General features: G+C 47.9%; 1 protein-coding gene and 2 long non-coding RNA genes across 20 annotated transcripts in view; 2 read left to right on the top strand and 1 right to left on the bottom strand.

Moving 5' to 3' along the window:
- The first annotated feature begins 7,402 nt into the window (after positions 1-7,402).
- Positions 7,403-27,442, top strand: part of STXBP1 (syntaxin binding protein 1) — an 80,142-nt gene continuing 60,102 nt past the window's right edge. For 15 of the 18 annotated variants that reach the window (XR_013404609.1, XR_013404610.1, XR_013404611.1 and 12 more), the window contains exon 1: positions 7,756-7,931. Coding sequence is in view for 6 of the 18 variants with exons in the window: in XM_077965211.1 (XP_077821337.1) it covers positions 7,895-7,931 (37 nt within the window). In the remaining 12 variants the exon portion in view is untranslated. 18 annotated transcript variants of the gene reach the window in all.
- On the top strand, positions 10,375-11,890 carry LOC144335084 (uncharacterized). Its single transcript, XR_013405525.1, has 2 exons — positions 10,375-10,556; positions 10,627-11,890. It is a non-coding gene; the product is annotated as an uncharacterized LOC144335084 (long non-coding RNA).
- On the bottom strand, positions 22,020-22,696 carry LOC144335098 (uncharacterized). The gene is made up of 2 exons (XR_013405539.1): positions 22,469-22,696; positions 22,020-22,297 (listed from the first exon to the last, which is right to left on the bottom strand). It is a non-coding gene; the product is annotated as an uncharacterized LOC144335098 (long non-coding RNA).

Raw genomic sequence — 27,442 nt, 5'->3', positions numbered from 1 at the left:
AGTGATTCTTCAGCCTCAGTCTCCCAAGTAGCTGGGATTACAGGCATGTGTCACCAAGCCAAGCTAATTGTTTTTTGTTTTTTGTTTTTTGTTTGAGATGGAGTCTCACTCTGTTGCCCAGGCTGGCGTGCAGTGGCACAATCTCAGCTCACTGCAACATCTGCCGCCAGGGTTCAAGCGAGTCTCCTGCCTCAGCCTTCCGAGCAACTGGGACTACAGGCTTGTACCACCACGCCCAGGTAATTTTTGTATTTTTAGTAGAGATGGGTTTCACCATATTGGTCAAGCCGGTCTCGAATTCCTGATCTGGTGATCCACCCGCCTCGGCCTCCCAAAGTGCTGGGATTACAGGCGTGAGCCACCTCACCTGGCCTATTTATGCTGTTTTTAAAAAAATTGGATTTGGGCCAGATGTGGTGGCTCACACCTGTGATTACAGCACTTTGGGAGGCCGAAGTGGGTGGATCACTTGAGGTCAGGAGTTCGAGACCAGCCTCGCCAACATAGTGAAACCCCTATCTACTAAAAATACAAAAATTAGCCAGGCGTCATGGAGCACGCCTATAATCCCAGCTACTTGGGTAGCTGAGGCATGAGAATTGCTTGAGTCTAGGAGGCAGAGGTTGCAGTGAACTGAGATCACGCCACTGCTCTCCAACCTGGACCACAGAGCAAGACTCCATCTCAAAAGATAAATAAATAAATAAATAAAAATTGAATTGGAACCCCTCTCTCTTCTCAGCCTCCAGGCTCAGTTGAAATGCCAAAATGGCCAGAAACAAAACATGTATGAACAAAACAGTTTCCCCAGTTGGAATGAAAACTCTTTGCTCTGGGATTTGACAATTATTTATTTATTTATTTTTTAGACAGGGTCTCATTCTGTCTCCCAGGCTGGAGTACCACGGTGCAACCTTGGCTCATTGGAGCCTCGACCTCCAGGGCTCAAGCGATCCTCACACCTTAGCCCCTAGTTAGCTGGGATTACATGCATGCACCACCATGCCCAGCCAATTTTTGTATTTTTAGTGAAGACGGGATTTCAACATGTTGCCCAGGCTGGTCTCAAACTCCCGGGCTCAAGCAACTCATCTGCCTCAGCCTCCCAAAGTGCTGGGATTATAGGCATGAGCCACCATGCCCAGGCTTGATAATGATTTAATCTGTTAAAAGGTATGAATTTTTCTCTGATACCTAAGATGTAAAAAATTCCATATTTCTTTCTTTTTTAATTGGATAAAACCCGCTTTAAGCCCCCACTGGCTAAGGTCACTGAGACTTCTAATGTCTGGCTTTTTTTTTTCCAGTGGCTCCTCTTTGTTCCTGGGCTTGTACCAGGACTCAAGAGCTTACACAGTCTGGGCAAAATTGAGCTGCCCACATCAGCTGCTCTCAGAAGCTTCAACTACAGGGTTTACCAGTCCAAGAAAAAGGGGAGGGCCCTACTGGCAATACGCGCTGCCCCAGAGCCTGGCTAAGCAGAAGGATCCCCTCTGTGGCCCTAGAGGCTGAAGTCCTAGTGCTTGGTGCCCAGCCATTTACACCATCCCCACCCATAGTCCAAAGCCCTGCTCACCAGGGGACTTTATATGAGTGGGGGAGCATCAGTGCCTCTCTGGGCATCTGCTGCTCCTTCTTCTTGCCCTTGGGGGAATCCGACCTCTCACTTTGGGAGGAAGTATTCCAGTTCCTTTTTTCTTTTTTGAGACGGAGTCTCACTCTGTTGCCCAGGCTGGAGTGCAGTGGCGCCATCTCGGCTCACTGCAAGCTCCGCCTCCCAGGTTCACGCCATTCTCCTGCCTCAGCCTCCTGAGTAGCTGGGACTACAGGCACCCGCCACCACGCCTGGCTAGTTTTTTGTATTTTTAGTAGAGACAGGGTTTCACCGTGTTAGCCAGGATGGCCTCGATCTCCTGACTTTGTGATCTGCCCGCCTCGGCCTCCCAAAGTGCTGGGATTACAGGCGTGAGCCACTGCACCCGGCCTAGAAGTATTCCAGTTCCTTAGAGTTTGCATGCAGGCAGTGTGGGAATGAATGTGGTCCTCATATGTGTTTTGTTTGGGCAGTGTGGTAACATCTTTTAACATGCAGGGCATATGTCCTCAGGATTTCCTGGGGCTGAGTTACAGGTTTAAAAAAAAAATCCATTGTTGGCCTGGTGCAGTGGCTCATGCCTGAAATCCCAGCACATTGGGAAGCTGAGGGGGGAGGATCACTTGAGGTCAGGAGTTTGAGACCAGCCTAGCCAACATGGTGAAACCCTGACTCTACTGAAAATACAAAAATTAGCCAGGTGGCACACACCTGTAATCCTAGCTACTCAGGAGGCTGAGGCAGGAGAATCGGTTGAACCCGGGAGGCGGAGCTTGCAGTGAGCAGAGATCACACTACTGCACTCCAGCCTGGGCGACACAGTGAGACTCTGACTCAAAAAAAAAAAAAAATTCCATTGCAATACCTAAGCATTGGGAGATGTTGCGTAATTTCTACATTCTAGACCCTCAGTTGCTGCAGGGAAACCACTGACTGGAGCTGAGCAAGCACTATTCCTCTGGGTAAGTCATGTGCTCTGCAGCTGGCTACATCTGTGCTATTACATTACCCTGGCCTCTGCGGTCCCTTGAAGTTGAGGCCCTCACCTGGGCTTTTGAAAACAAAGCCTTTTTGATACTGCAGTGTGGCCTCAAACTCAAAAACTGTTAGTTCACTCGAGGGCAAGGATGTCTCAAACTTAAGTAGTCCAGGCCCAGCCACTCTTTGTAGGTGTATGCATGGTAGTGGGGGTGGAGGCGACAGCGACAGAAACAATTACTTTTCATTCTTGCCAATGAATCTAGCAGCAAATAAGCAGGACGCAGACTGAACTCTCCATAACCCATACCTATCTATTTAGCAGTGATTTAATTCAGCCTAATGATGTGTCATTTTTAAGAAGGATATTAATAACTAACATTCATTTGAGCCTTACCAGGTTCCCAGTCCTGGATAAAGTACCTTATAAATATTATCTTGTTGAATTCTTTAGAAACTGCTCCTAAAATCAAATGGCCGAGAGGCCAAGAGGAGGGGATGTGGGTGAACACAGAACACTGCAGCTGATGATGCAGCTTAAAAGCAGAAGGGAGGGAGGTGCAGCCCGAGGCTGTCAAGCTCCCAGACTGGCCCCAGGGCTCTGCAACAGGCTCCAGGTGTGTAGAGGGGGGCCAAGCCTGTGATACCGCGTGAAGGACTCAGTAGGTCCGGTGGAGGGGTGGCCTCTCCCCCGCTGGTTGGCTCCATTGCTATTTCTGTCTCCTCGTTCTCGGTCCCTCCAGGCCGCTCCCTCTCCATCTGTCCTGATCGCCAGCCTCTCCCGCTCCTCTCTGCTGCGGTCGGCCCACCTGGAGCACTCCCCGCCGTCATGTGACCTGTGCGTAAATCACAGGACTCTTACCACCCCAGCGCCTGGCCGCACCAGGCTCTGCAGAGGCTGCAGGCCGCGCATGCGCAGCTGCGGGCACACCTGCACGCCCGCTGGCTGGTGCCGCCGACCATCCCTGTGCATCCTGCGGCTCCTACCCCGGCTGGCCCTGGCGCTGGGCCCGGGCCGCGGGGGCGGACCCGCCTGGGTCCAAACTCCCGAGGGTGCTGATTCTCTTTGCCGATACTCTCCAACGAGCTGTCCACACAGCCAAACCTTACCTTAGGTCTGGGCGCTGGACGTTCTCCCCTGGTCATTAGGAAGTCAGAGCGCGAGTCCTGGCTTAGCGATTAGAGCTGTGTGACCTTGGACAAGTGACTTGATCTCTCTGCGCCCCAGGAACGTGGAGATAATAATAGCACAAACCTCATAGGGCAGTAGTGAGAATCCAGTGAAAATTCATGAGAGCTTTTTTTGCACAGTGCCTGGCATGTATCAAACTCCCAGTAAATGCAAATAAAGAATACAGAGCAAAGAGTAGTATTGTGTGATAGTTGAGGGAGTATTTTACCCTTTCTTTCTTTCTTTCTTTTTATTTTTTATTTTTATTTTATTTTATTTTATTTTTTTTGAGACGGAGTCTCGCTCTGTCACCCAGGCTGGAGTGCAGTGGCCGGATCTCAGCTCACTGCAAGCTCCGCCTCCCGGGTTCACGCCATTCTCCTGCCTCAGCCTCCCGAGTAGCTGGGACTACAGGCGCCCGCCACCTCGCCCGGCTAAGTTTTTTGTATTTTTAGTAGAGACGGGGTTTCACTGTGTTAGCCAGGATGGTCTCGATCTCCTGACCTCGTGATCCGCCCGTCTCGGCCTCCCAAAGTGCTGGGATTACAGGCTTGAGCCACCGCTCCCGGCCTTTTTTTTTTTTTTTTTTTTTTTTTGAGACAGAGTCTCGCTCTGTAGCCCAGGTTGGAGTGCAGTGGCGCCATCTCAGCTCACTGCAAGTTCCGCCTCCCGGGTTCACGCCATTCTCCTGCCTCAGCCTCCCTAGCAGCTGGGACTATAGGCGCCCACCACCACGCCCGGCTAATTTTTTGTAGTTTTAGTAGAGACAGGGTTTCACTGTGTTAGACAGGATGGTCTCGATCTCCTGACTTCGTGATCTGCCCGCCTCAGCCTCCCAAAGTGTTGGGATTACGGGCGTGAGCCACCGCGCCCAGCCGTATTTTGCCCTTTCAAGTGGATCATTTTGCTGGCTGGGAGTCACCCTGGGAGACAGGCCTGGAAGTTTTATTTGTCCCCGTTTCACAGATGGGGAAACCAAGACTCAAAGATGTCAAGAGGTCTCCAACCAGGTCTTGGGTGCCAAATCAGCGCTCCCAACCTGAATTCCTGGGTGAATTCACAGTCTGTCAGCCCGCTCTATCTTTCAATCATGCTACTTTAAAAAAACATCCGGGCCGGGCGCGGTGGCTCAAGCCTGTAATCCCAGCACTTTGGGAGGCCGAGACGGGTGGATCACGAGGTCAGGAGATGGAGACTATCCTGGCTAACACGGTGAAACCTCGTCTCTACTAAAAAATACAAAAAACTAGCCGGGCGAGGTGGCGGGCGCCTGTAGTCCCAGCTACTGGGGAGGCTGAGGCAGGAGAATGGCGTGAACCCGGGAGGCGGAGCTTGCAGTGAGCTGAGATCCGGCCACTGCACTCCAGCCTGGGCGACAGAGCGAGACTCCGTCTCAAAAAAAAAAAAAAAAAAAAAAAAATCCGTTCTGATTTTTGTCATCCCCAGTGAACATCTCAGGTACACATCTGCAGGAAAGGCTTTTTTTTTTTTTTTTGTCCTTCCTTCTACAGAAAATAAGAAGCTACTATATTTTATTGGCTGTGACCTTTGAGAAGGTCCCTGCACACGGATCCCAGGCCACTAAGAAGTCCTGGATTCCTGCATCCAGGCCTACCCCTGGGGGCTCTTCCTCCCACCCTACCCCTCAGGCTTTCTTCTCTCTAGTCCTGATGCCCCTTCTCTGTTCCTGGAAGAGCCAAACTCCTTTCTGCCACTGGGTCTTTGCACCTACCGTATATCTGCCTAGACACTCTCCCAGGCCCCTCTTACCACCGTTTTCCCATCTCAAGAAGCCAGCTCTGATTTTACCCCAGCCAGTCCACTGGGCAAGGTGCCCTGCTATCCACTCTCACAGTCCCTTCTCCATCTGCTTCAGCACTTGTCAGAACAGTTACTCAATGCTGTAAAACCTTGTTTCCTGTCTGTCACCTCAGCTAGAATACAAGCTTCTCGAGGGCAGAAGTTGTCTCCTTCTTACCCACACCACATGGCCCAGACCTTGGCCGCACTCAGTAAACGCTTCTTGACCCACCAACTGGATGACTGACAAGAGGAGCCCTTGGCCATTCCTACTCCTTAGCTGCTAAGGAATTTTCCAGCTTCGAATTTATATTTTCATGGCAGATGCAGACACCGTGGAGTCTCTGCTAATACGCGCCAGCTGGTGAAGGAGGAAGCATGTGGCATTACCAGTGCATCCTAGGTCCCCCCACATTTTCACACTATCTCCTCCTCCAAATGTGCCCAGGGGCCATCAATATGTTTCCTGGGCAAAAGGCAAGGCCCAGACATAGAGAGTTGACACACTAACACCTTATCTCTCTCTGAACCCATCAGAAGGTTCTGTTGGGGGTAGTTTGGGGTGATGGTGAGAAGATGGTCAGATCTGCTTGTCCTGGGGCTGGCGACTGAAGTAGGACATGTGACCTCTTGTCCTGGTTCAGCTTCTGTGACTTTGGAAAATTCCTTCTTAGTCCTCAGCAGTTTTTTTTTTTCCCTCGGTATAAAATAATGGTTCAGAATTCAGATTCTAGAATTGGATCTTTCCTTTGTCATTTACTAATAAAGCACTTATCCACTCTGAATCTCAACTCATCATCTGTAAAATATTATTACACATCTTAATAATGTGAAGATTAAAAACCTAGCTCAAATGTATTCCAAATATTTAATGAATATTCACTGGTTTTTACTACTACTAGCTCTCTTTTTTAAAAATTTTTAATTGGCTCAATTTGTGTTACTTTGAAGCCAAAAGCAAGCCCTGCCCATATTTCAAAAGCAGTATCTGAGACCAGCCTGGCTAACATAGTGAAACCCCGTCTCTACTAAAAATACAAAAAATTGGCCGGGCCGGGCAGTGGTGGCGGGCGCCTGTAATCCCAGCTACTCGGAGGCTGAGGCAGGAGAATCGCTTGAACCTGGGAGGCGGAGGTTGCAGTGAGCCAAGATCATGCCACTGTACTCCAGCCTGGGCGATAGTGCGAGACTCTGTCTCAAAAAAAGAAAAAAGAAAAAAGAAAAAGAAAAGAAAAGAAAAGTAGTATCTCCTATTAACAAAGAAAGTCGAGCAAAAACTGACCTGGGACCGCTTTAGTAAATACGGACTCCAGGAAGGAGATACTGAGACCAGAGTCGGTCCCACAGTATATTCGTATCAGATTTGGGGCTTAGAAACTTCTAAACTCTGAGCGCCCTATAAGCAGGATGAGATTCTGCCTTGTACTTGGTTGTGGCTCCAGCGAACAGAATAACGGCTTACACGTAAAAGAGACAGAATACTGAACATTAGCTATCGGATGCTGCCTGAAGGTAAGTCTCGTGCTATTTCCAGTATCTCGGCGCCTTGGTTTTCACATCGGAAAATGGAGATTAAAAATAATGCCCATAGGTATGAGCTAAGAGGAATATAAACAAAACAAAACAAAAAGCAATGCCCAATGATTGGAGGATTTGATGAGATGATGCCCGTGAGGTGCTTGGCACGGAGTTTGACACAAGAACTCAGTGTTGGTGGATGCACGGATGCAGGTGCCCAGCGAGAGGGAGGTATTGTGGGTGGATTCATCCTGGCTTCGCTGCGGCTGGGAGTGGGCGCTGCTAGTAAGAGATCTCGCCTCCAAGCTCTTTCCGTGGGCAGGGAAAAAACGGAAGCTCCAAGAAAGAGGAAAGACAGGACCCGAGCGGGGTTTCAGGCAGATGGAGCGCGTCGGTAGCCTGTGGCCAGGGATCCCAGCAAGGAGGGGAAAGAGGAGGCCTGGGTACCCCGCGCCCCGAGCGCGCGCGGCGCGTGAGGTGAGGGGGAGGGCGCGGCTCCGCACCAGCCAGCCGCCGCCTCGCGCCCAGCCGCATCTCGGGGGGCGGGGCTGAGTCCCCGGGCCGCAGTGCGATTGGCGGAGGCGAGTGGGTGACGCCGACGGCCGGAGCGAGGCCCCGCCCCCGGCTTGCCCCGCCCCCGCGCGCGCCGGCGGCCGGGCAGCCTCGCTCTGGCTCGCGCCGCGCCCCCGCGCCCAGTCCGCGCGTCAGTCGGTCTCTAGCGCGGCTGCGGGGTGGAGAGCTGCGACCGGCCCAGCGCGCCCACCTGAGGAGGCGGCGGGGTCCGCAGGCGTCGCGGGAGGAGGAGATCGGAGCCTGGAGACTCGCGCAGCGCCATGGCCCCCATTGGCCTCAAGGCTGTGGTTGGAGAGAGTAAGTGGAGCCGGGGTCCTTCCAGCAGGCGGGGACTGCGGCTCCCGAGGAGCCCCGCGCGGCCCCTGCCCGCAGCGCCCAGGCCTCCAAGCGGGCTGCCCGCCCTGCGCCCCCGACCCGAGGCTCCTGGCCCGCGGGGTCCCGTTATTCAGGCGCCGCCCGCGCTAGAGGAAGGCTTCCCCCGCTCTCCCCTCCCTCACTTCACGTTTCACCCAAACCCTCCCCCTGCAGCCCGCCCTCCTCCCTTCCCATCCTCCTTCCTCGCCGTCCCTGTCTTCCCTTTTCCCTGCATCCTCCTTCCCCTCCATCCCTCCCTCCCACTCTTCCCTTCACCCTCATTTCTCTACCCTCGCCCCATCCTTCCCCCTTCCCCCACCCCTACCCTACCTAACCCCACCTCTCTCCATCCCGCCTCTCCCCATCCCACCCCCTTCCCCCTCTGTCACCCCCAACACGGGTGCCTCTCCTTCATCTCGCCTCTACCCCCTGCAGCCCGTCATCCTGCCCCGCACCCCCATCTTCACCCCCGTTACCTTCCCCTCAGTCCCCTCTCCCCTTCCTCGTCTTTATTCCCTGAGCGCCCAGACTCCGCTCCCGTTTCCTGCAGTCCCTCCTCCTCCCCACCCTCCTGGGTGAGTCGTGACGGGCGAGATCCCGGCCTGCGTCCTCCTCCCCCGCCCCGGGCCGCGCCGCGGTCCCTGCCTGCGGGACCCACCTGGGAGACTGGGCCGTCCCCGGCCTGGGGAGGAGACGCCTGTTTTCCGGAGGCTGAGAGCTCTGCTGGGCCGGGGCCACCTCACTCCTCCCCTTCCCGGGGCTTGGCTTCCAGGGTGGGGACTTATCAGGGTCCTGAACCCCTGAAACCACTCGGGAGATGAGGAGAGCTTCGGTGTCCGCCGCCCAGCGCCGCAGTCTGCAATCTCCCTGCTTGCGGGGCTCGGCCCTGCAGTAGCCGAACGTTTCAGGAGCTCAGACCACGGTGGCAGGGAGGAAATGGTTGTTTATGGGTTTGGATGAAAGGCACCACATGAATGGATTTTTAAAAATGGGTGGCGGCGAATGGTGGCCGCAGCGGAGCGAGGGCTGATGGTGGGTGACATTTACAAAACGGCGTCCTCAGTAGTAAATCAGATTGGTGATATGTGTGGAAAAACAGTCCCTTGTCAATAATTTGTCCATTTCTTTATAGCAAAAAAATGTGTAAGGATTGCTGTGGCTTTTGCTGTCTCTTTGGGGATTAAGTGAAGATTAAAACTGGGCTTTTCTCTGTAGGAGAGGATAAGAAAGGAAAAAGAATAAAATGGTGGAAATTTAGTTTCCTTTCCAATGATTCTCTCCTATCATAGCGCTCGCTGTCTGTGGAATGCTTTTGGCCATGTAGTGTTCTTGTTGAGCACCATAGCTGTTTTATCTCCCCTCCCCATTCTTTTCATTGATATATAGAAAATACTCCTACTGAGAAATCTCGTTGTAAAACCTTACCTCACCTATTACATCAGAAGAAAATTGTTATAAAAACTGAGCCCCAAATAAAACGAAATTTTTAAAGGTGCTCATCATAACACCTGCGTTGTACCCATGCAGTACAGATTCTGATACTTGTTCTCAGGTGTTTAGGGCTACGAGGACCCATAGGGATCCTCTAATGTCAACATCTCCTTTTACCCATGAGTAAGAAATGGAGACTTGGAGCAGTTAAGTGACTTGACACAATCAGTGTTAATTTTGTAAAACTTGGTGGGCATTTCCTTGTAACATTAGTAAAAAATAACTTAATTATTCTGTATATATATTTTCTTTCCAATATCTTTTTAAAGGGTAGTGAAATATGGAATAGAATCTTACAGGTTGTATTCTTTAAAATGTTATATTTGTACTTTGGGAGGCTGAAATGAGAGGATTGCTTAAGCCCAGGAATTCAAGATCAGCCTGGGTAACATAGTGAGACCCCATCTCTGTAAATATAAACGTAAAATAAAATGGTATATTTGAATACTACACATTGAAGATAAAATCCCCAAGTGTTATAGAAATCAAGTTTTTGCATCATTTTGCCGGAACCCTTGTTTATGCAAGTGGCTCCATAATTCCCCTCCCTCACCTTTAATTAGAAGCAAGCATAAAGGTAAAAAAAAATTAATATGCAGCATGGTCAGAATTTACTTTCCAAAATAAAGCAAACCCATTGTACACAAAGATAACAAAGCAATTTTACATGAAATTGGTGAATATGGCTAGGCGCAGTGGCTCATGCCTGGATCTCAGGACTTTGGGAGCCTGAGGCGTGCAGGTCACCTGAGGTCAGAAGTTCGAGACCAGCCTGACCAACACAGTGAAACCCTGTCTCTACTAAAAATAAAAAATTAACTGGGTGTGGTGGCAGGTGCCTGTAATTCCAGCTACTCAGGAGGCTGAACCCTCGCTTGAACCTGGGAGGCAGAGGTTGCAGTGACCCGAGATCGTGCCATTGCATGCCAGCATGGCGACAGAGCAAGACTCCATCTCAAAAAAAAAAAAAAGAAAAAAGAAAATAATTGGGGATTATGTTAATAGAGTTCTATTCCTATAACAATTAGGTATAAATTTTGGGGAAAAAAAAGTTGAAATCCTTTGTCAGTGATGCAGGTTAATTCTGGCTTCTAATTTTGGATGGGGTTTCTAGACTTGCCCTTTTCTCTAAAAGAGGCTGAGGCAGGAGAATTGCTTGAACTGGGAGGCAGAGGTTGCAGTGAGCTGAGATTGCGCCACTGCACTCCAGTCTGGGCTACAAGAGCCAAACTCTGTGTCAAAAAAAAAAGGAACCTATTATACAATAAAAAAAAAAAAATTGACGATCAAGTAGAGCTTGTTTCAGAAACACAATAGTTCAATATTAGAATGACATTAAGAAATGAAAATTTTAAAACTATATAATCTTTTCAGTAGCAACTGAAAAACAAGTTAATCTGCTTTTAAAAACAAAGCAAAAACTCTTAGTAATCCAGAAGTAAAAGGAGTAGTTTAAATGTCCCTGTAGAGAAACCTCTCACCTCCCCAATCCCATCAGGCCTCCCTGTACTCACCGTTTTCTGGACCATTCATTTGTAATTCCTATCACAATTGAAATTAATAAATGATTTGTACTAATTGTAAGACCATAAGTTCGCTGGGGGCAAGAACTAGTATCTAGCACAGTGCTGTCACAACAAACTCTAGCAATAAGTCTGATAGGAAATTAGCAAGACCTTCATAAATGGAGAAGAATGCTATGTTGCTTTATGGAAGAATATTAAAAAAATCAGTTGTTGCTAAATTAACCTATACATTTAATAAAATTCCTACAGAAGTCCTAACATTCATCTGGAATGGTAAAAGCTAAGCTAAGAGAAGCTAAGAAATTTTTGAAAAAAAAGAAAATGGGAATTTTCACCTACCAGATTCAAAACATACTGTGAAGCTACGGTTACCAAAACATTGTAGCACTTCCAAATGAAGGGGGAAAATGAAAAGATCAATGACATAGAACAAGAAGTCTAGAGTAGGTCGGGACGAGAATCCCGTATATGGCAAAGGTGGCATTTTAAGTCAGTGAGCAAAGGAAAGAAAACTCAACATACGATATTCAGGCAGTTGGCTACATTTTGGTGGGGAAAATAAATTTACTTCTGTATTTCACATGTTCACAAAAATAAGTCCCATAGGGATTAAATAAACAAAATGATAAAGGTAGTAGACCATAACAGATGTACGTTTCCTTATATTATTGTGCAGTAGCTTTCTAAACATTATTAGAAAACATTAAGGAAAAGACTGACAGATATGACTACACTTCTATTCAGTAAAAACACCAAAAAGCAATATAAAAGACCAATAAGCTTGAAAAGCATCTACAGCATATAACAAAGGACCAATATCTATTTATCTATCTATCTGTAAAGAGCTTTCTTAAATGTTAAAAAAAAAAAAAAACTAAATAAAAATAGACAAAAGACATCAGTTAGTTATCTATTGCTGCATAACAAATTACACCAAAACTTAGCAGCTTAAAACAATCGTCATTTATTGTCTCAGACATCCCTGAGGGTCAGGATCTGGGAGGAGAGCAACCTGGCTGGGAGGTTGTGGCTCAGGGCCCCTCCGGAGGTTAAATCAATGGGCTGTAGCTATCTCAAGACCAGACCAGCACTGAAGAATCCACCTCCAATGGCACTCCTGTTGTTGGCAGGCCTCAGTTATCCAGCAGGCTGTTGGCCGGATACCTCAGTTATTTGCCACAGGGGCTTCGCCTGGGGCAGCTCACAGCATGGCCAGCTGGCTTCCTCCAGAGCCAGCCACCCAAAAGAGATGGAGACCTGGAGACCACAGTTGCTATAACCTAATTTAGAAGGGCCATCATCACTTTTACCATACCCTATCCACACAGACCAACCCTGGCACAAGGTGGGAGGGGACTATACAAGCGCATGAATACCAGGAACCAGGGACCACTGGAGGCCATCCTGGGGGCTCTCTTACCCCAGAATGAAAACGAGCTTCAGAACTGGGCTAGGACACAGTAGGAAAGCGGGGAGGAGAGCAAGACCAGCAACCAGATGCCTTCACTTTACACACTTCTGTATTATTTGATTTTCTTCTCTAAAATTTATAGTGTGTTCTAGTTTTATAATGTAAAAATTAAAGGTTTTAAAAATATTTTTTATTAACAGGAAAGCAGAGAATGCATCTCTGGTTCTGGCTCAGTACCACCAAGTTCCCCAGCTTGTGCCAGGCTCTAGTCATGACAAGAATGACTACCTACTGAGAACCTATGATGTGCCAGGCACTGTCCTAGTCACTTAAGTATACTATTCCTTTTTTTTTTTTTTTTTTTTTTGTGAGACAGAGTCTCACTCTGTTGCCCAGGCTGGAGTACAGTGGTGCGATCTTGGCTTGTTGCAACCTCCGCCTACCGGGTTCAAACAATTCTCCTGCCTCAGCCTCATGAGTAGCTGTGACTATAGGCGCACACTGCCACTCTCGGCTAATTTTTTGTATTTTAGTAGGGGCGGGGTTTCATCTTGTTGCCCAGACTGGTCTTGAACTCCTGAGCTCAGTTAGTCTGCCTGCCTCGGCCTCCCAAAGTGCTGGGATTACAGGCGTGAGCCACCGCGCCCGGCCAAATATACTATTCTTAATGCTAAATGTCCTAAGTTGGCCGGGTGCGGTGGCTCAAGCCTGTAATCCCAGCACTTTGGGAGGCCGAGACGGGCGGATCACGAGGTCAGGAGCTCGAGACCATCCTGGCTAACAGATGAAACCCCGTATCTACTAAAAAAATACAAAAAGCTAGCCTGGCGAGGTGGCGGGCGCCTGTAGTCCCAGCTACTCGGAAGGCTGAGGCAGGAGAATTGTGTAAACCCAGGAGGCGGAGCTTGCAGTCAGCTGAGATCCGGCCACTGCACTCCAGCCTGGGCGACAGAGCGAGACTCCGTCTCAAAAAAAAAAAAAAAAAAAAAAGTCCTAAGTAGATATAAACTATCCCCATTTTAGAGATGAGGAAATTGAGGTACAGATAAAGTCACATAACAGTGCACACAAGTGGTAAGGCTGGAATTCAAACTCAGGCTTCTCTGGCTCCAAAAGGCTGAGCTCTTCATTAGACCAGTCCACTTTGCCCCTCGATGCCCCGTGTAACCCACTAGAAGGGTGGGTAGGAGGAAGGCCATCAATCCTGGAGCACCAGGGAGACACACAAAAGGCCCAGACTCTGGGACTGAAGAATTGCAGCTGACAAAAATAGCTATAAACGTTCCTGTCCATTTGGGTTCATTATGGGTTAGTATTAGAACAAGGGGGACATCCTAATGTTCCAGGCAAGCACAAACTCTCTGCTTCAGACCATGTACTTTCTAATAATGTAACTAGCCAAAGCTAGTCATAAAAATTCTGAATCACTGGTCAAGAAACACATTTTCTCATCATCCCCTCTATAGCCACCCCTCCAACATTTTCCCGGATGATTGAATTCTAAGGTTCCCTTGCCCCTGCTTTTCTCTGCCAGGGGATGAAGTGAGTAGAAGGGGCCTTTGTCTAAGGACTGCGGCTCCTCCTATCCTCTCACCGTACTCAGCAGCCCAAGAAGTGAGTTCAGTCATCATCCACCTAGCTCTTTTAGGGCCAAATTGTAAGTGGAAAGCAGGAGAGATCAGAGGTGTCAGACCCAGCCTATGAAAGACAGATATTCCTCTTTCCTCAATGTCCCTCACTAATCCCCAGCCCCCCCCCCCCAAATAAATACACAGGCAAAGAAATCTTTGAAAGTTGCACTTTCCAAGTCAATTCAGTCTCTCTTATGAAGTGGCTTCAGTATTTATCAGGTTATAGATTATGATCAATTGGTCTGAACTTTGAATCTAAATCTAAAAATTACTGCTTTGCTTAGAATAAAAACTGTAATAAAAACTAAATCTATTGATCACTTATTAGGTGCCAGACACTGTCCTAGGCACATCGTATGTTGTCATTTAATCCTCACAATGATCCCATGAGTTACACTCATTAGTCTTCTTCTACTCTGAGAAAACGGAGGCTAGAGAGTTTAGGATGATTCCCCAAGGTTATCAGTTTGTTGTTATAATGTTTGTATGTATGCATTTATTTATTTTGAGACAGAGTATCGCTCTGTCTCCCAGGCTGGAGTGCAGTGGCGCCATCTCGGCTCACTGCAACAACCTCTGCCTCCCGGGTTCAAGTGATTTTCCTGCCTCTGCCTGCTGAGTAGCTGGGATTACAGGTGTGTACCACCATGCCTGGCTAATTTTTGTGTATATATATATATATGTATATATATATTTTTTAGAGGGGGTTTCGCCATGTTGGCGAGGCTAGTCTTGACCTCCTGACATCAAATGATCCACCCACCTTGGCCTCCCAAGGTGCTGGAATTACAGACGTGAGCCACCACTCCAGCCCTGTTATAATGTTTTAATAAGTAGCATTTATTTCGCATCAACAAGTGCCAAATACCAAACTAAGTGCTTTGTGTATGCTAACTCATTGAATGTCTATAGTTACCCTGTGAGGGAGGTGTATTTCTTGCACTTTGTGGATGAGAACATTGAAGTCAGAGGTGAAGAATGTGCTCTAAGTCCCACAGATGAGAAGAGGCAGATGCAGGATTTGGACCCTGGTGGTTTGGCTGGAGCATCAGTCTTAACCTTGACACCTGTCTTCTCACATTTGTGTTCTGGTTCACAGGCTGCAGAGCCTGTACTTTTTTTTTTTTTTTTTCCAGAGATAGGTCTCTGTCGCCCAGGCTGGAGCACAGTGGTGCAATCATAGCTCACTGCAACCTCAACCTCCTGGGCTCAAGCGATCCTCTTGTCTCAGCATCCCAAGTAGCTGGGACTACAGGCACGCACCATCATGCTTAGTTAATTAAAAACAAATTTTTTTTTTTTTTAAGATGGAATATTGCTCTGTCACCAGGCTAGAGTGCGTGGTGCGATGTTGGCTTATCGCAACCTCCGCCTCCCGGGTTCAAGTGATCCCCCTGCCTCAGCCTCCTGAGTAAATGGGACTACAGGCGTGTGCCACCACACCCAGCTAATTTTTTGTATATTTAGTAGAGACAGGGTTTCACCATGTTGGCCAGGCTGGTCTCGATCTCTTGACCTCGTGATCCACCTGTCTTGGCCTCCAAAAGTGCTGGGATTACAGTCATGAGCCACCGCACCTGGCCAATTTTTAAAAAAATTTTTAGTAGGAATGAGGACTCACTATGTTGCCCAGGCTTGTCTCGAACTCCTGAGCTCAAGTGACCCTCCCACTTCACCCTCCCAAAGTGCTAAGATTACATAAAGCCTGTATTCTTAACCTCTGTTCCTTGATTTTTGATACTTGAAAATGTTTTTTTCCCTAAATTTTTCCAAAAATGTACAGGATCTAAGTGGCAGTCAGGTCCTCTGGATTCTGTTCCAAGTTCTGCCCCTGACTCATGGGTGACACTGGGTAAGTCACAGCTCTGCCAACAAGACACTGAAACTTGCACTTTCCCTCTACTAATGATTTAATGTACTGCAAATCCTGCTTGACCTTAAGTACTAGAGAAATTTGACTTGTAAAAAGAGATAACTTAGGCCAGGCTCACGCCTATAATTCCAGCATTTTGGGAGGCCAAGGCGGGAGGTTCACTTGAGCCCAGGAGTTCAAAACCAGCCTGGGCAAAATAGTGAGACCTCGTCTATACAAAAAATTTAGAAATTAGCCTGCCAGGCGCGGTGGCTCATGCCTGTAATCCCAGCACTTTGGGAGGCCGTGGTGGGTGGATCACCTGAGGTCAGGAGTTCGAGACCAGCCTAGCTGATGTGGTGAAACCCCGTCTCTACTAATAATACAAAAATTAGCGGAGTGTGGTGGCACACATCTGTAATCCCAGCTACTTGGGAGGCTGAGGCAGGAGGATTGCTTGAACCCAGGAGGCAGAGGTTGCAGTGAACCGAGATAGTACCACTGCACTCCAGCCTGGGCAACAGAATGAGACTCTTGTCTCAAAAAAAAAAAAAAAAAAAATTAGCCAGGCATAGCGTCCCCCATCTGTAGTCCCAGCTACTCAGGAGGATTGCTTGAGCCCAGGAAGTCAAGGCTGCAGTGAGCCAAGATCGCCCTACTGCACTCTAGCCTGGGAGACGGAGTGAGACCCCGTTTTTTTGTTTTTTTGTTTTTTAAAGTGGTAACTTTAGGCTGGGCGCAGTGGCTCATGTCTGTAATCCCAACACTTTGGGAGGCCGAGGCAGGTGGATCACCTTAGGTCAGGAGTTCAAGACCAACCTGGCCGACATGGTGACTCTACTAATAATACAAAAATTAGCTGGCCGTAGTGGCACACACCTGTAATCCCAGCTACTCGGGAGGTTGAGGCAGGAGAATTGCTTCAACCCAGGATGGGGAGATGGCAGTGAGCCGAGATCGTACCATTGCACTCCATCCTGGGTGACAAGAGAGAAACTCCATCTAAAAATAAAAGTAAAAAAAATGTTAACTAGTTTGGCAGTGCCTCAAAAATTACACATAGAGGGCCAGGCACGGTGGCCCATGCCTGTAATCCCAGCACTTTGGGAGACTGAGGCAGGCAAATCACCTGAGGTCAGGAGTTCGAGACCAGCCTGACCAACATGGAGAAACCCCATCTCTACTAAAAATACAAAATATTAGCCGGGTGCGGTGGTGCATGCCTGTAATCCCAGTTACCCGGGAGGCTGAGGCAGGAGAATCGCTTGAACCCGGGAGTTGGAGGTTGCATTGAGCCAAGGTTGTGCGATTGCACTCCAGCCTGGGCGACAAGAGCAAAACTCCATCTCAAAAAAAAAAAAAAAAAAAAAAAAAAAAAGGAAAGAAAACATGACACTAAGTGAAAGAAGCCAGGTACAAAGGCCACGTACTGGATGCTCCCATTTATATGAAGTGTTCAGAGTTGGCAAACCCAGAGACAGAAGGTAGGTTAGTGGTTGCCAGGGGCTGGGGGAGGGCAGAATGGGTCCCATTTATATGAAGTATTCAGAGTTGGCAAACCCACAGACAGAAGGTAGATTAGTGGTTGCCAGGGGCTGGGGGAGGGCAGAATGGGTAGTGATCGCTAATAGGTACGGGGCTTCTTGTTGGGTGATGAAAGTATTCTGACCAGCTACAGGGAGCCAAGATCATGCCACTGCACTCCATCCTGAATGACAGAGCAAGACCCTGTCTCAAAAAAGTAAGTTACATAAAATGGCAAAGCGTATGTGAATTACATCTGAATAGTAAGTTTTTAGATGTTTTTAAAAAAGAGAGCAAGCTAACTTGAAAGGTAAGCTATTAGCCCAGTTGACACCTTTGTCCTGAACTTTCCCTGGAGTATCGCTTAAATGCACATCATCAAGGAAGTCCTTTTAAAAGAAGGTCAGTTTAAAACATTTACATTGAGAAAGAGAACTTCAATATTTAATTGCACAGCCTGGGTCTCCAGGGAGGAGGGTGCTTAAATATGAGCATTTGTTTTACTTCAAAGTTAAATACAATTCTGTGGGTGACCTGTCCATGTCACAGTTTCTCCATGCAACTGTGAGACAGTTTAGGGGAAAAAAAAATCATCACTATCTGATAACAGATTTACTAGGAATTTTTTTTTTTTTTTTCCCGATACAGAGTCTCACTCTTTCACCTAGACTGGAGTACAGTGGCAAAATCATGGTTCACTGCAGCCTCGACCTCCTGGGCTCAGGTGATCCTCCCATTTCAGCCTCTCAAGCAGCTGGGACTATAGGCGCACACCATCACACCTAGCTAATTTTTGTATTTTTTTAAGAGATGGGGTCTTGCTGTGTTGCCCAGACTAGTTCAAACTCCTGGGCTCAAGGGATCCTCCTGCCTCAGCCTCCCGAAGTGCTGGGATTACAGGTGTGAGACACCATGCCTGGCCTATTATCTTAAGAAAATATCCTAGATGTGGTTTTGGAAGAAAAAAAAAACCAATTTTCCTAGGAACTATATAGGAAGGTAGAATAGGTATAAAAGCAAAGGTGAGACTGACTGAGTGCAGTGGCTCACACCTGTAATCCCAGCACTTTGGGAGGCTGAGACAGGTGGATCATCTGAGGTTGGGAGATTGAGACCATCCTGGCCAACATGGTGAAACCCTGTCTCTACTAAAAATACAAAAATTAGCTGGGCGTGGTGGTGCGTGCCTGTAGCCCCAGCTACTCAGGAGGCTTAGGTAGAGAATCACTTGAACCCGGGAGGTGGATGTTGCATGGAGTCAAGACTGCAGCACTGCAGTCCAGCCTGGGTGACAGAGCAAGACTCTGTCTCAAAAAAAAGCAAAAACAAAAACAAACAAACAAAAACTAAAAGCAAAAGTGATTTTAAAATACAAAATACTCGTCCAAACAGATGTTGCTGTTACACAGGAGTAAAACCTTGGTGACTTGGGTTGTGCCAGCATTGCTTTCTTGGCTGCTGAGTTATGGGAATATCCAGTGGGTCCCAGGAAAAAGAACGCCGCAGCAGGGAGATGAGGGGCTTAAGGCAGCGACTACATACCAACAAGTATGGAAGACTTTCACTATTTTAGTATCAGCCAAGCTGGTGTGTACCACCAGGATATCAGCTTTGGGTTCAAAAACACATAATGTTGAGAAATTTGGGAAAGACCTGTAATGGTCTGGGACCTGAGAAGATGTTATACGTGTGCAATTTAATTCCACAGCTATTTGTTGCCTCCCTGCCATCTGTAATAAACTAGTCTAGGCACCATGAGGAATGGCAAAAGGAACCAGACATAATCCCTGCCTTCAAGGAACTTATGACTTATAATTTAACAAGGAAGCAAAACTTTTGACCAGGTATGGTAGCTCACGCCTGTAATCCCAGCACTTTGGGAGGCCAAGGTGGGCAGACTGTTTGAGTCCAGGAGTTTGGGACCAGCCTGGGCAACATGGCAAAACCCCGTCTTTGCAAAAAAAAAAAAAAATTAGCCAGGCATGGTGGTGCACACCAGCGGTCCCAGCTACTCGGGAGGCTGAGGTGGGAGAATTGCTTGAGCCTGGGAGGTGGAGGTTGCAGTGAGCCTAGGATGTACCACTGTACAGCCTGGGTGACAAGAGCAAGACTCTGTGTCACACACACACACACACACACAAAACCAAAACCAAAAAAAAAAACCTTTTAACAAATAACTAGAACAGGCCAGGCACGGTGGCTCACGCTTGTAATCCCAGCACTTTGGAAGGCCAAGGCGAGTGGATCACTTGAGGTCAGGAGTTCAAGACCAGCCTGACCAACATGGTGAAACCCCATCTCTACTAAAAATACAAAAATTAGCAGGGCGTGGTGGCACATGCCTGTAATCCCAGCTACTCCTGTGGCTGAGACATGGGAATTGCTTGAACCCAGGAGGCAGAGGTTGCAGTGAGCTGAGATGGCACCACTGCATTCCAGCCTGGGCAACAGAACGAGACTTTGTCTCAAAAAAATAAAAATAAAAAACAAAAAAAGACCTATAACCAAATGCAGAATGCAGAAAGTACCTTAATAAATAACTGAATGGTGTTAAAAGAGTTAAAGGATACAATGTATTTTATTTTTTTTGAGACAGTCTTGTTCTGTCGCCCAGGCTGGAGTGCAGTGGCATGATCTTGGCTCACTGCAGTCTCTGCCTCCCATGTTCGAGCAATTCTGCCTCAGCCTCCTGAGTAGCTGGGACTACAGGCGCCCACCACCACACCCAGCTAATTTTTTGTATTTTTAGTAGAGACGGGGTTTCACCATGTTAGCCAGGATGGTCTCAATCTCCTGACCTCATGATCTGCCCTCCTTGGCCTCCCAGAGTGCTGGGATTACAGACATTAGCCACCATGCCCCGTCAAAATCAGTTTCTTCTATATTGTGTGTAGTTATTCTAATTTCTTGAATAAAATGCTGGAATAATTTATTAATTTTGTTTTGGTTTCTACTAAAAGCATCTGAGGATATGAATTTTCATCTGAATACAGCTTTGGTTGAATCCCATAGATTTTTTCCCCTGCTCCATAGTTTTTGTTTTTATTTTTGTTTATTTATTTTTCAGACGAAGTCTCTTTCTGTGGCCCAGGCCAGAGTGCAGTGGCGTGATCTCAGCTTACTGCAGCTCCACCTTCTGGGTTCAAGTGATTCTCCTGCTTCAGCCTCCCAAGTAGCTGGGTTCAAGCGATTCTCCTGCCTCAGCTTCCTGAGTAGCTGGGGTTACAGGCATGCACCACCATGCCCGGCTAATTTTTGTATTTTTAGTAGAGACGGGGTTTCACCGTGTCGGTCAGGCTAGTCTCGAACTCCTAACATCAAGTGATCCACCCGCCTCCACTTCCCAAAGTGCTAGGATTATAGGTGTGAGCCACTGTGCCCAGCCCTGCTTCATAATTTTTAATATCTAATATTAAAAATAACAAATTAGGAAAAAAAGAAATGGTAAGAATATTGGATTTTATTATTTTAGAGACAAGGTCTCAGTCTGTCACCCAGGCTGGAGTACAGTGGCATGATCCATAGTTCACTGCAACCTTGGCCTTCTGGGCTCAAGCCCCCTGAGTAGCTGGGACATATTTGTGTGCCACTGTGCCTGGCTATTGCCATTTACTTTGTGGATGTCACTCTTATAACCGGTGACAAGTAGTTTAAATTGGGGCAAAATTTCCCTAAGTGGTGGTTTGGGACTCAGGTATCATCATCAAATGTAAGAGAGCACATATCTGCCTCTAGTATCCAAAAAGGGCTTACTGAACGTGCAGTGAAAGGTTTTCCCCCTGGCTTTTTTGGCACACAGCATCTCTGAGACAAACAGGTGCTTGACAGCTAATGAAATATCTTTAGTGGAGTGATCAGGCCAAATTTTATAGTTATCACTGCCAATGTAACAGCCATAAATCTTGAGCCCTAGTCCTGTGCTTGCCTATACAGGAAGTGCTTTGGGAATCCCTAGTATGATCCTCTTTAATTGCCTCAATTAGTTGCTTCTCTGTGAGGCTTATTGCAAGAGCTAAAGTTAGAGTGAGGTGACTGAGACTGTTTTCCTTTCAGCAGGTATGAGGTTTACTTACCTTTTTCCATGTCTTTTTTCTTTTCTTTTCTTTTTTTGGGGGGTGGGGGGTGTTGGTGGGAGATAAGGTCTGGCTCTATCTCCCAGGCTGGAGTGCAGTGGCAAAATCACAGCTCACTGCAGCTTTGATCTCCTGGGCTCAAGTGATTCTAGCTGGGACTACAGGTGTGTGCAACCACACCTGGCTGATTTTTGTATTTCCTGTAGAGAAAATACATTTTGCCCAGGCTAATTTTGGACTCTTGGGCTCGAGCAATCCGCCCACCTCGGCCTCCCAAAGTGCTGAGATCACAGGCATGAGAGCCACCATGCCTGACCTTTTTTTTTTTTTTTTTTTTTTTTTGATGTGGAGTCTCACTCTGTCACTCAGGCTGGAGTACAGTAGCATAACCTTGGCTCACTGCAGCCTCAACCTCCCAGGCTCAAGCCATCCTCCAACCTCAGCCTCCCAAGTAGTTGGGACTACAGGCATGCATCACCATGCCTGGTTGATTTTTTTTTTTTAATTTTTATATTTTTTGTAGAGTTGGGGTTTCACCATTTCACCCAGGATGGTCTTGAACTTCCAAGCTCAAGCAGCATGCCCGCCTCCGCCTCTCAAAGTGCTGGGATTATAGGCATGCGCCACAGCACCCGCCTTGATCTTTAAACTTTTTTCTTTTCAACATCCACCCATCTCTTTCACTTTGTTTTATTTATTTATTTTGAGATAGAGTCTCGCTCTGTCACCCAGGCTGTAGTGCAGTGAAGCGATCTCAGCTCACTGTAACCTCCACCTCTGGGGTTCAAGTGATTTTCCTGCCTCAGCCTTCTGAGTAGCTGGGATTACAGGCGCCCGCCACCTACTATCCAAAAAGAGCGCATTGAATGTGCAGCAAAACACCTCGCTGATTTTTGTATTTTCAGTAGGGACGGTGTTTCACCATGTTGGCCAGACTGGTCTCAAACTCCTGATCTCAAATGATCCTCCTGCCTTGGTCTCCCAAAGTGCTGGGATTATAGGTGTTAGCCACCACGCCCAGCCTCTACCTTTCGCTAATGTCTACTAATTATTTAGTCTAAGAGCAAACCTTATTGGAAGTGAATGAGATATTAAGTATTTATTACAGTAGGAAAACCTGTTTTATTCTTGGAAAGAAAAAAATTTAGAAGGAGATAAGGAAAAGTGGAGAAAAACAAACAAAATTAAAAAAAAAAAATCTTTGGAGCCGGGCTGTGTGAATTCAAATTCATACAGATTTGAATCTGAGTCTCCAGTAGCGACCCCTTATTTGGTGCTCTTCTGAGATGTTCAAGAACTCCAGGACCGTAAATTATAGTCTGTTTTCATTTCAGCATGGCTCAGTAGGGTCTGGGATCAACTGTTTTCATTCATCCAACCAATATTTGTGCCGTCTCTCTGTGTGCCAGAAGCTGTGCTACACAGGCGGCAGATATAGTCGTGTTTAAGTAGACCGGGTCCTTGTGGGATTTAGACAGGCAGTGGTGATGCAGCAGGAATGTGCCCTGACAGGGCAATATAGGTGATGCTGGAGCATGTGGGAAGCACCCAGCAAGACCTGGGCATGAGCAGGGCAGAGTGAGACCTGCAGGATGATGAGTTAGCCAGGCAGGAGATGGAGTCCGTGGGGCCTTCGGGAGAGGAAGGTCTAAGTTTGGCAAGAAAATGAGACAGACTCTGGCGGCCTGGAGCTGTGGGGAGTGTGTGGAGAGCAGTCGGGGAGGTGCCAGGGCCTGCTTAGCCTTGGTAAGGTCGTTTATCTTTATTCCAGCAGCTGTGGGAAGCTACTGAAGGTTTTGAGTCCGGGAGAGGCATGGTTAGAAGTGAGTTCAGAATGCTGTCTGGTTGCTGTGTACAGAGTGGGCGGGAGGCAGTGAGAGGGAGGAGGCTGTGGTGCTGGTCCTGGGTGGGGATGTAATGGCGAGGATGGTGATTTATGCCAGGGAGAGAGCAGCAGGGTGGGGAGGGGGACCCCAACTTGAAGGCATCTTTGGGTGCTGAAGGGTCAGGTCATGGTGATGGCTGTGCCGGAAGAGGAGAGGAGGAGTCAGAAATGAGTCCCAGTTTTCTGGCTTGGGCGGCTGGTTGGAAGGTCATGCTGTGCACTGAGATGAGAGGCGGAGAAGAAACAGATTTGTGGGGGAAGATAAGGTTTTGTAGGCACAGGCTGCAGGTCCTGTGGACCACTTAGGGGGGATGCTAACAGGCAGCAGGCAGACATGCTTGACGTTGGCAGTCACCCAGTGCCAGAGTGTGGGCAGGTCAGATGTACAGGAGAGTGAGAGAAGGGGGCAGAGGTCCCACCCTGCGGGACACTGGCATTTACAGAACAGGTACAGGAAAAGCAGCCAGCAGGCCCGAGAGTCTGAGGGGGAAGGCGAGGCTCACAGCAATGTCTATGATTTTGTGACTCGTGGGACCCAACCTCAAATTGAGCAAGTGCAAGCTGAGCCAGCCACCAGGAGGCTCCAGTTTAGGAACAGCCCCCACTCTCTAGGCTGGGAGGCTTGGCCGCTGGAAACTTCTCAGGAGTTTTCCTGTCTGTGGTGTTGCCCCTGTGTTTTAGACAACACTTGCCTGGGTTAACTTCATTGCTCAGGATTGTTTTGAGGAGGAAATGAGGAAATGGTTATAGTTAGTCAACGTGCAAAACTCTGAGCATTTGGACTTTATGCTGTGGTAAAATGGCATCAGATTGACTGAGTGTGGTGGCTCATGCCTGTAATCCCAGTACTTTGGGAGGCAGAGGTGGGTGGATCGCTTGAGCCCAGGAGTTCAAGACCAGCCTGAGCAATGTGGCAAGACCCTGTCTCTACCAAAAAATAAAAATAAATAAAAATTAAAAAGTACAAAAACTAGCCAGGCATGGTGGCACATGCCTATAGTCCCAGCTACTCAGGAGGCTGAGGTGGGAGGATCACTTGAGCCAAGGAGGTCAAGGTTGCAGTGAGCCATGACACACCACTGCACTCCATCTTGGGGGACAGAGCAAGACCCTGTCTGCTATGGTTTTGTTCTGTGTCCCCACCCAAATCACACCTTGAATTGTAATTCCCCTAATCCCCACATGTCAAGGACAAGACCAGGTAGAGGTAATTGAATCATGGAGGCAGTTTCCCTCACACTAATCTCAGGTAATGAGTGAGTCCAAAGGTTTTATAAGCGTCTTGCATTTTTCCTGCTGGCACTCATTCTGTCTCCTGCTGCCCTGTGAAGAGGTGCCTTCTGCCATGATTGTAAGTTTCCTGAGGCCTCACTAGCCATGCGGAACTGTGAGTCAATGAAACCTCTTTTCTTTATCAATTACCCAGTCTCAGGTATTTCTTAATAGCAGCGTAAGAATAGACTAATATACCATTTCAAAAATAATAATAATAAAAAGATGGCATCAAATTGTAGAATCTTGGTTCTGGAAAGGATCTTAGAAGCATCTAGTCCAGACCATGACCCAGAGTAGGAAGTCAGATTGCACTAGTCTATTAGCTTGATCACATTGGCCAATTTTTTTCTTCTCTGTAGCTGTTGGGGATACAGTATTACCTTCATGTTCCACACCAGTGTAGAGTCGCAATGGCAAGTATAAGCCATGAGGAGTGTGTGGAGGCAGAAAGGCTACTTACTCTATGCTTAGATGTGGCTCAGGACTCTAGTTGGTTCTAATCCAGTCGCAGATGAGCCTCATGAGCCTCCTTTATGGCAGTAGAAGCCTTCATTCTGGCAGCCAAGGGAGGAAAAAGGAAGAATATTTAGGCTTAAATGGTTTTTGGAACCCCCATACTGGGTATGACAAGGTGAACCAAACTCCCTGATCTCTTCTGTCAGTTTCTTCTGAGCATTGGTGTGGCCAGGATAGCATTGGAGAGGAGGCCCCCTGCCCAGTCTCTGGACACATTGGTATTGATGGTTCCAGTTGCTAAGGACTTGAGGAAAACAAAACACTGGTGGTGAGCAAGAGTCACCCTCAGCTCTGGGAGGATTTCACACTATAGGCTTTAAACAATAGACTCCAGTGAGGCAGAGCCCTTAAAAATCACTTAATCTGCAGACCTCCTTGTATTGTGGGTCAAAGTGCTGCTTCAGGATTTTAGGATGAGGCTATCGTGTGGCTACTGAGAATGTTTTCCAGTTTGCTTTCCCTTAGATAATCTTAGGGTGGATTACCTGGGGGGTGACACTGGCTCATTCCTCTATAATCACTAATTGACTAGCAGGAAGATCCCTTAAAAAAAGTCACGAGGCCAGGTGCTCACACCTGTAATCCCAGTGCTTTGGGAGGCCAAAGTGGGCAGATCACCTGAGGCCAGGAGTTCGAGACCAGCCTGGCCAACATGTTGAAATCCTGTCACTAGTAAAAATACAAAAAATTAGCCAGGTGTGATGATGGGCACCTGTAATCCCAGCTACTCAGGAGGCTGAGGCACGGGAATAGCTTGAACCCAGGAGGCGGAGGTTGCAGTGAGCTGAGACTGCAACACTACACTCCAGCCTGGGCGACAGACTGAGACCCTGTCTCAGTACAGAAACAAAAACAAACTGATTGGGAGCTCTCACCTTGTGGATGGGCCTGATCTGGATGGGCTGTTTGTTGGGGAACCCCCAGTGTCAGCATGTTTAGATTTTTCTTCCTGGTCTCTGATTCCCCAGAGAGGTCTCCTTTTGTCTGCTGTCTGGGAGATAAAGGTCTGGCTACCAGAATTCTGGGAACTGACTGGATGAGGTGGGCTGACAGTGGCTTCTCAACAAGCTTTATGCCCCTCCCATTCTTTTAAGTTCCAGAGGCACCTGGAACTGGTGCTGCCAGTTCCTGAAACTTCTGAGGATTCTGCTGTGTACATTTGGTTGGTTTTCACTGCTCCCTACTGCTGGATTAGGAGTCCTCTTTCATGGACCTGCTAGGTCAGTTACCACACATCTATTGTAGAAAATAAGACAACAGACTCAGAATGTAAAAACACAACTTTATCTTTTGTAAGAACTGCATTCCAGGAAGGAAGGAGGGGAGTAGCCACCAGCCAGAGACTGGGGACCACCACACCCGAGTTTCTTTCTTTCTTTTTTTGAGACGGAGTTTCGCTCTTGTTGCCCAGGCTGGAGTGCAATGGCACGATCTTGGCTCACTGCAACCTCTGCCTCCCAGGTTCAAGCGATTCTCCTGCCTCAGACTCGCAAGTAGCTGGAATTACAGGCATGCGTCACCATGCATGGCTAATATTTGTAATTTTAATAGAGACGGGGTTTCTTCATGTTGGTCAGGCTAGTCTCGAACTCTCGGCCTCAGGTGATTTTCCTGCCTCGGCCTCCCAAAGTGCTGGGATTATAGGCATGAGCCACTGTGCCCAGCCCCAAGTTTCTTAACATAGCAGAGCCTCTGGCTCTTTTGGCCACTTCTTTTTCTTTCTCACTGAGACGAAGTAGAGTCTCCTAAGAGAAAGAGTTTTGGAACGCCACAAATCCAGGAATTTAATGCTGAACTAGCCTTCAGCTCACTTTGAAGCAGGAACTCAGATGAGGCCTAAGGTCATGCCTTCAGACTGGATACACCCTCCCGGAGCCGGGAGGCATCCCGACCCTCACGGACCCAGGAGACATCCTCACCGGAGAGACCTTTGGTCCAGAACTTTTAACTAAATTACACAGTGTAGAGAGACAAGCTTCGGTCATTTCTCCACCACCCACTCAGCCCCTGGCAGAAGGCGGGCAGCACAGACCTTCATCCCGACACACAAGGGGAATATTCAAATCATGCCTTAGGGGCACAGGGAAGGGAGTCAGAGACTGCCCTGCCTGGGATTTTGATACAAGTAGATAGATGATCTGAGAGAACAGCCTCTGGTCTAGATGATTTCAGTGGAAAGGAAGAAGAAAGATCATGTGGAAACTTTGTAAATGTTCTATGAGAAGAAAAGACAAGTGTAGCATATCGGTAAAGAAGACCAGCACAGACAA

This window comes from Macaca mulatta, chromosome 15 (assembly GCF_049350105.2).
Source record: "Macaca mulatta isolate MMU2019108-1 chromosome 15, T2T-MMU8v2.0, whole genome shotgun sequence".
NCBI lineage: Eukaryota > Metazoa > Chordata > Mammalia > Primates > Cercopithecidae > Macaca > Macaca mulatta.
The sequence above is the reverse complement of the archived record's forward strand: the minus strand, read 5'-3'. Positions and strand labels throughout refer to the sequence as shown.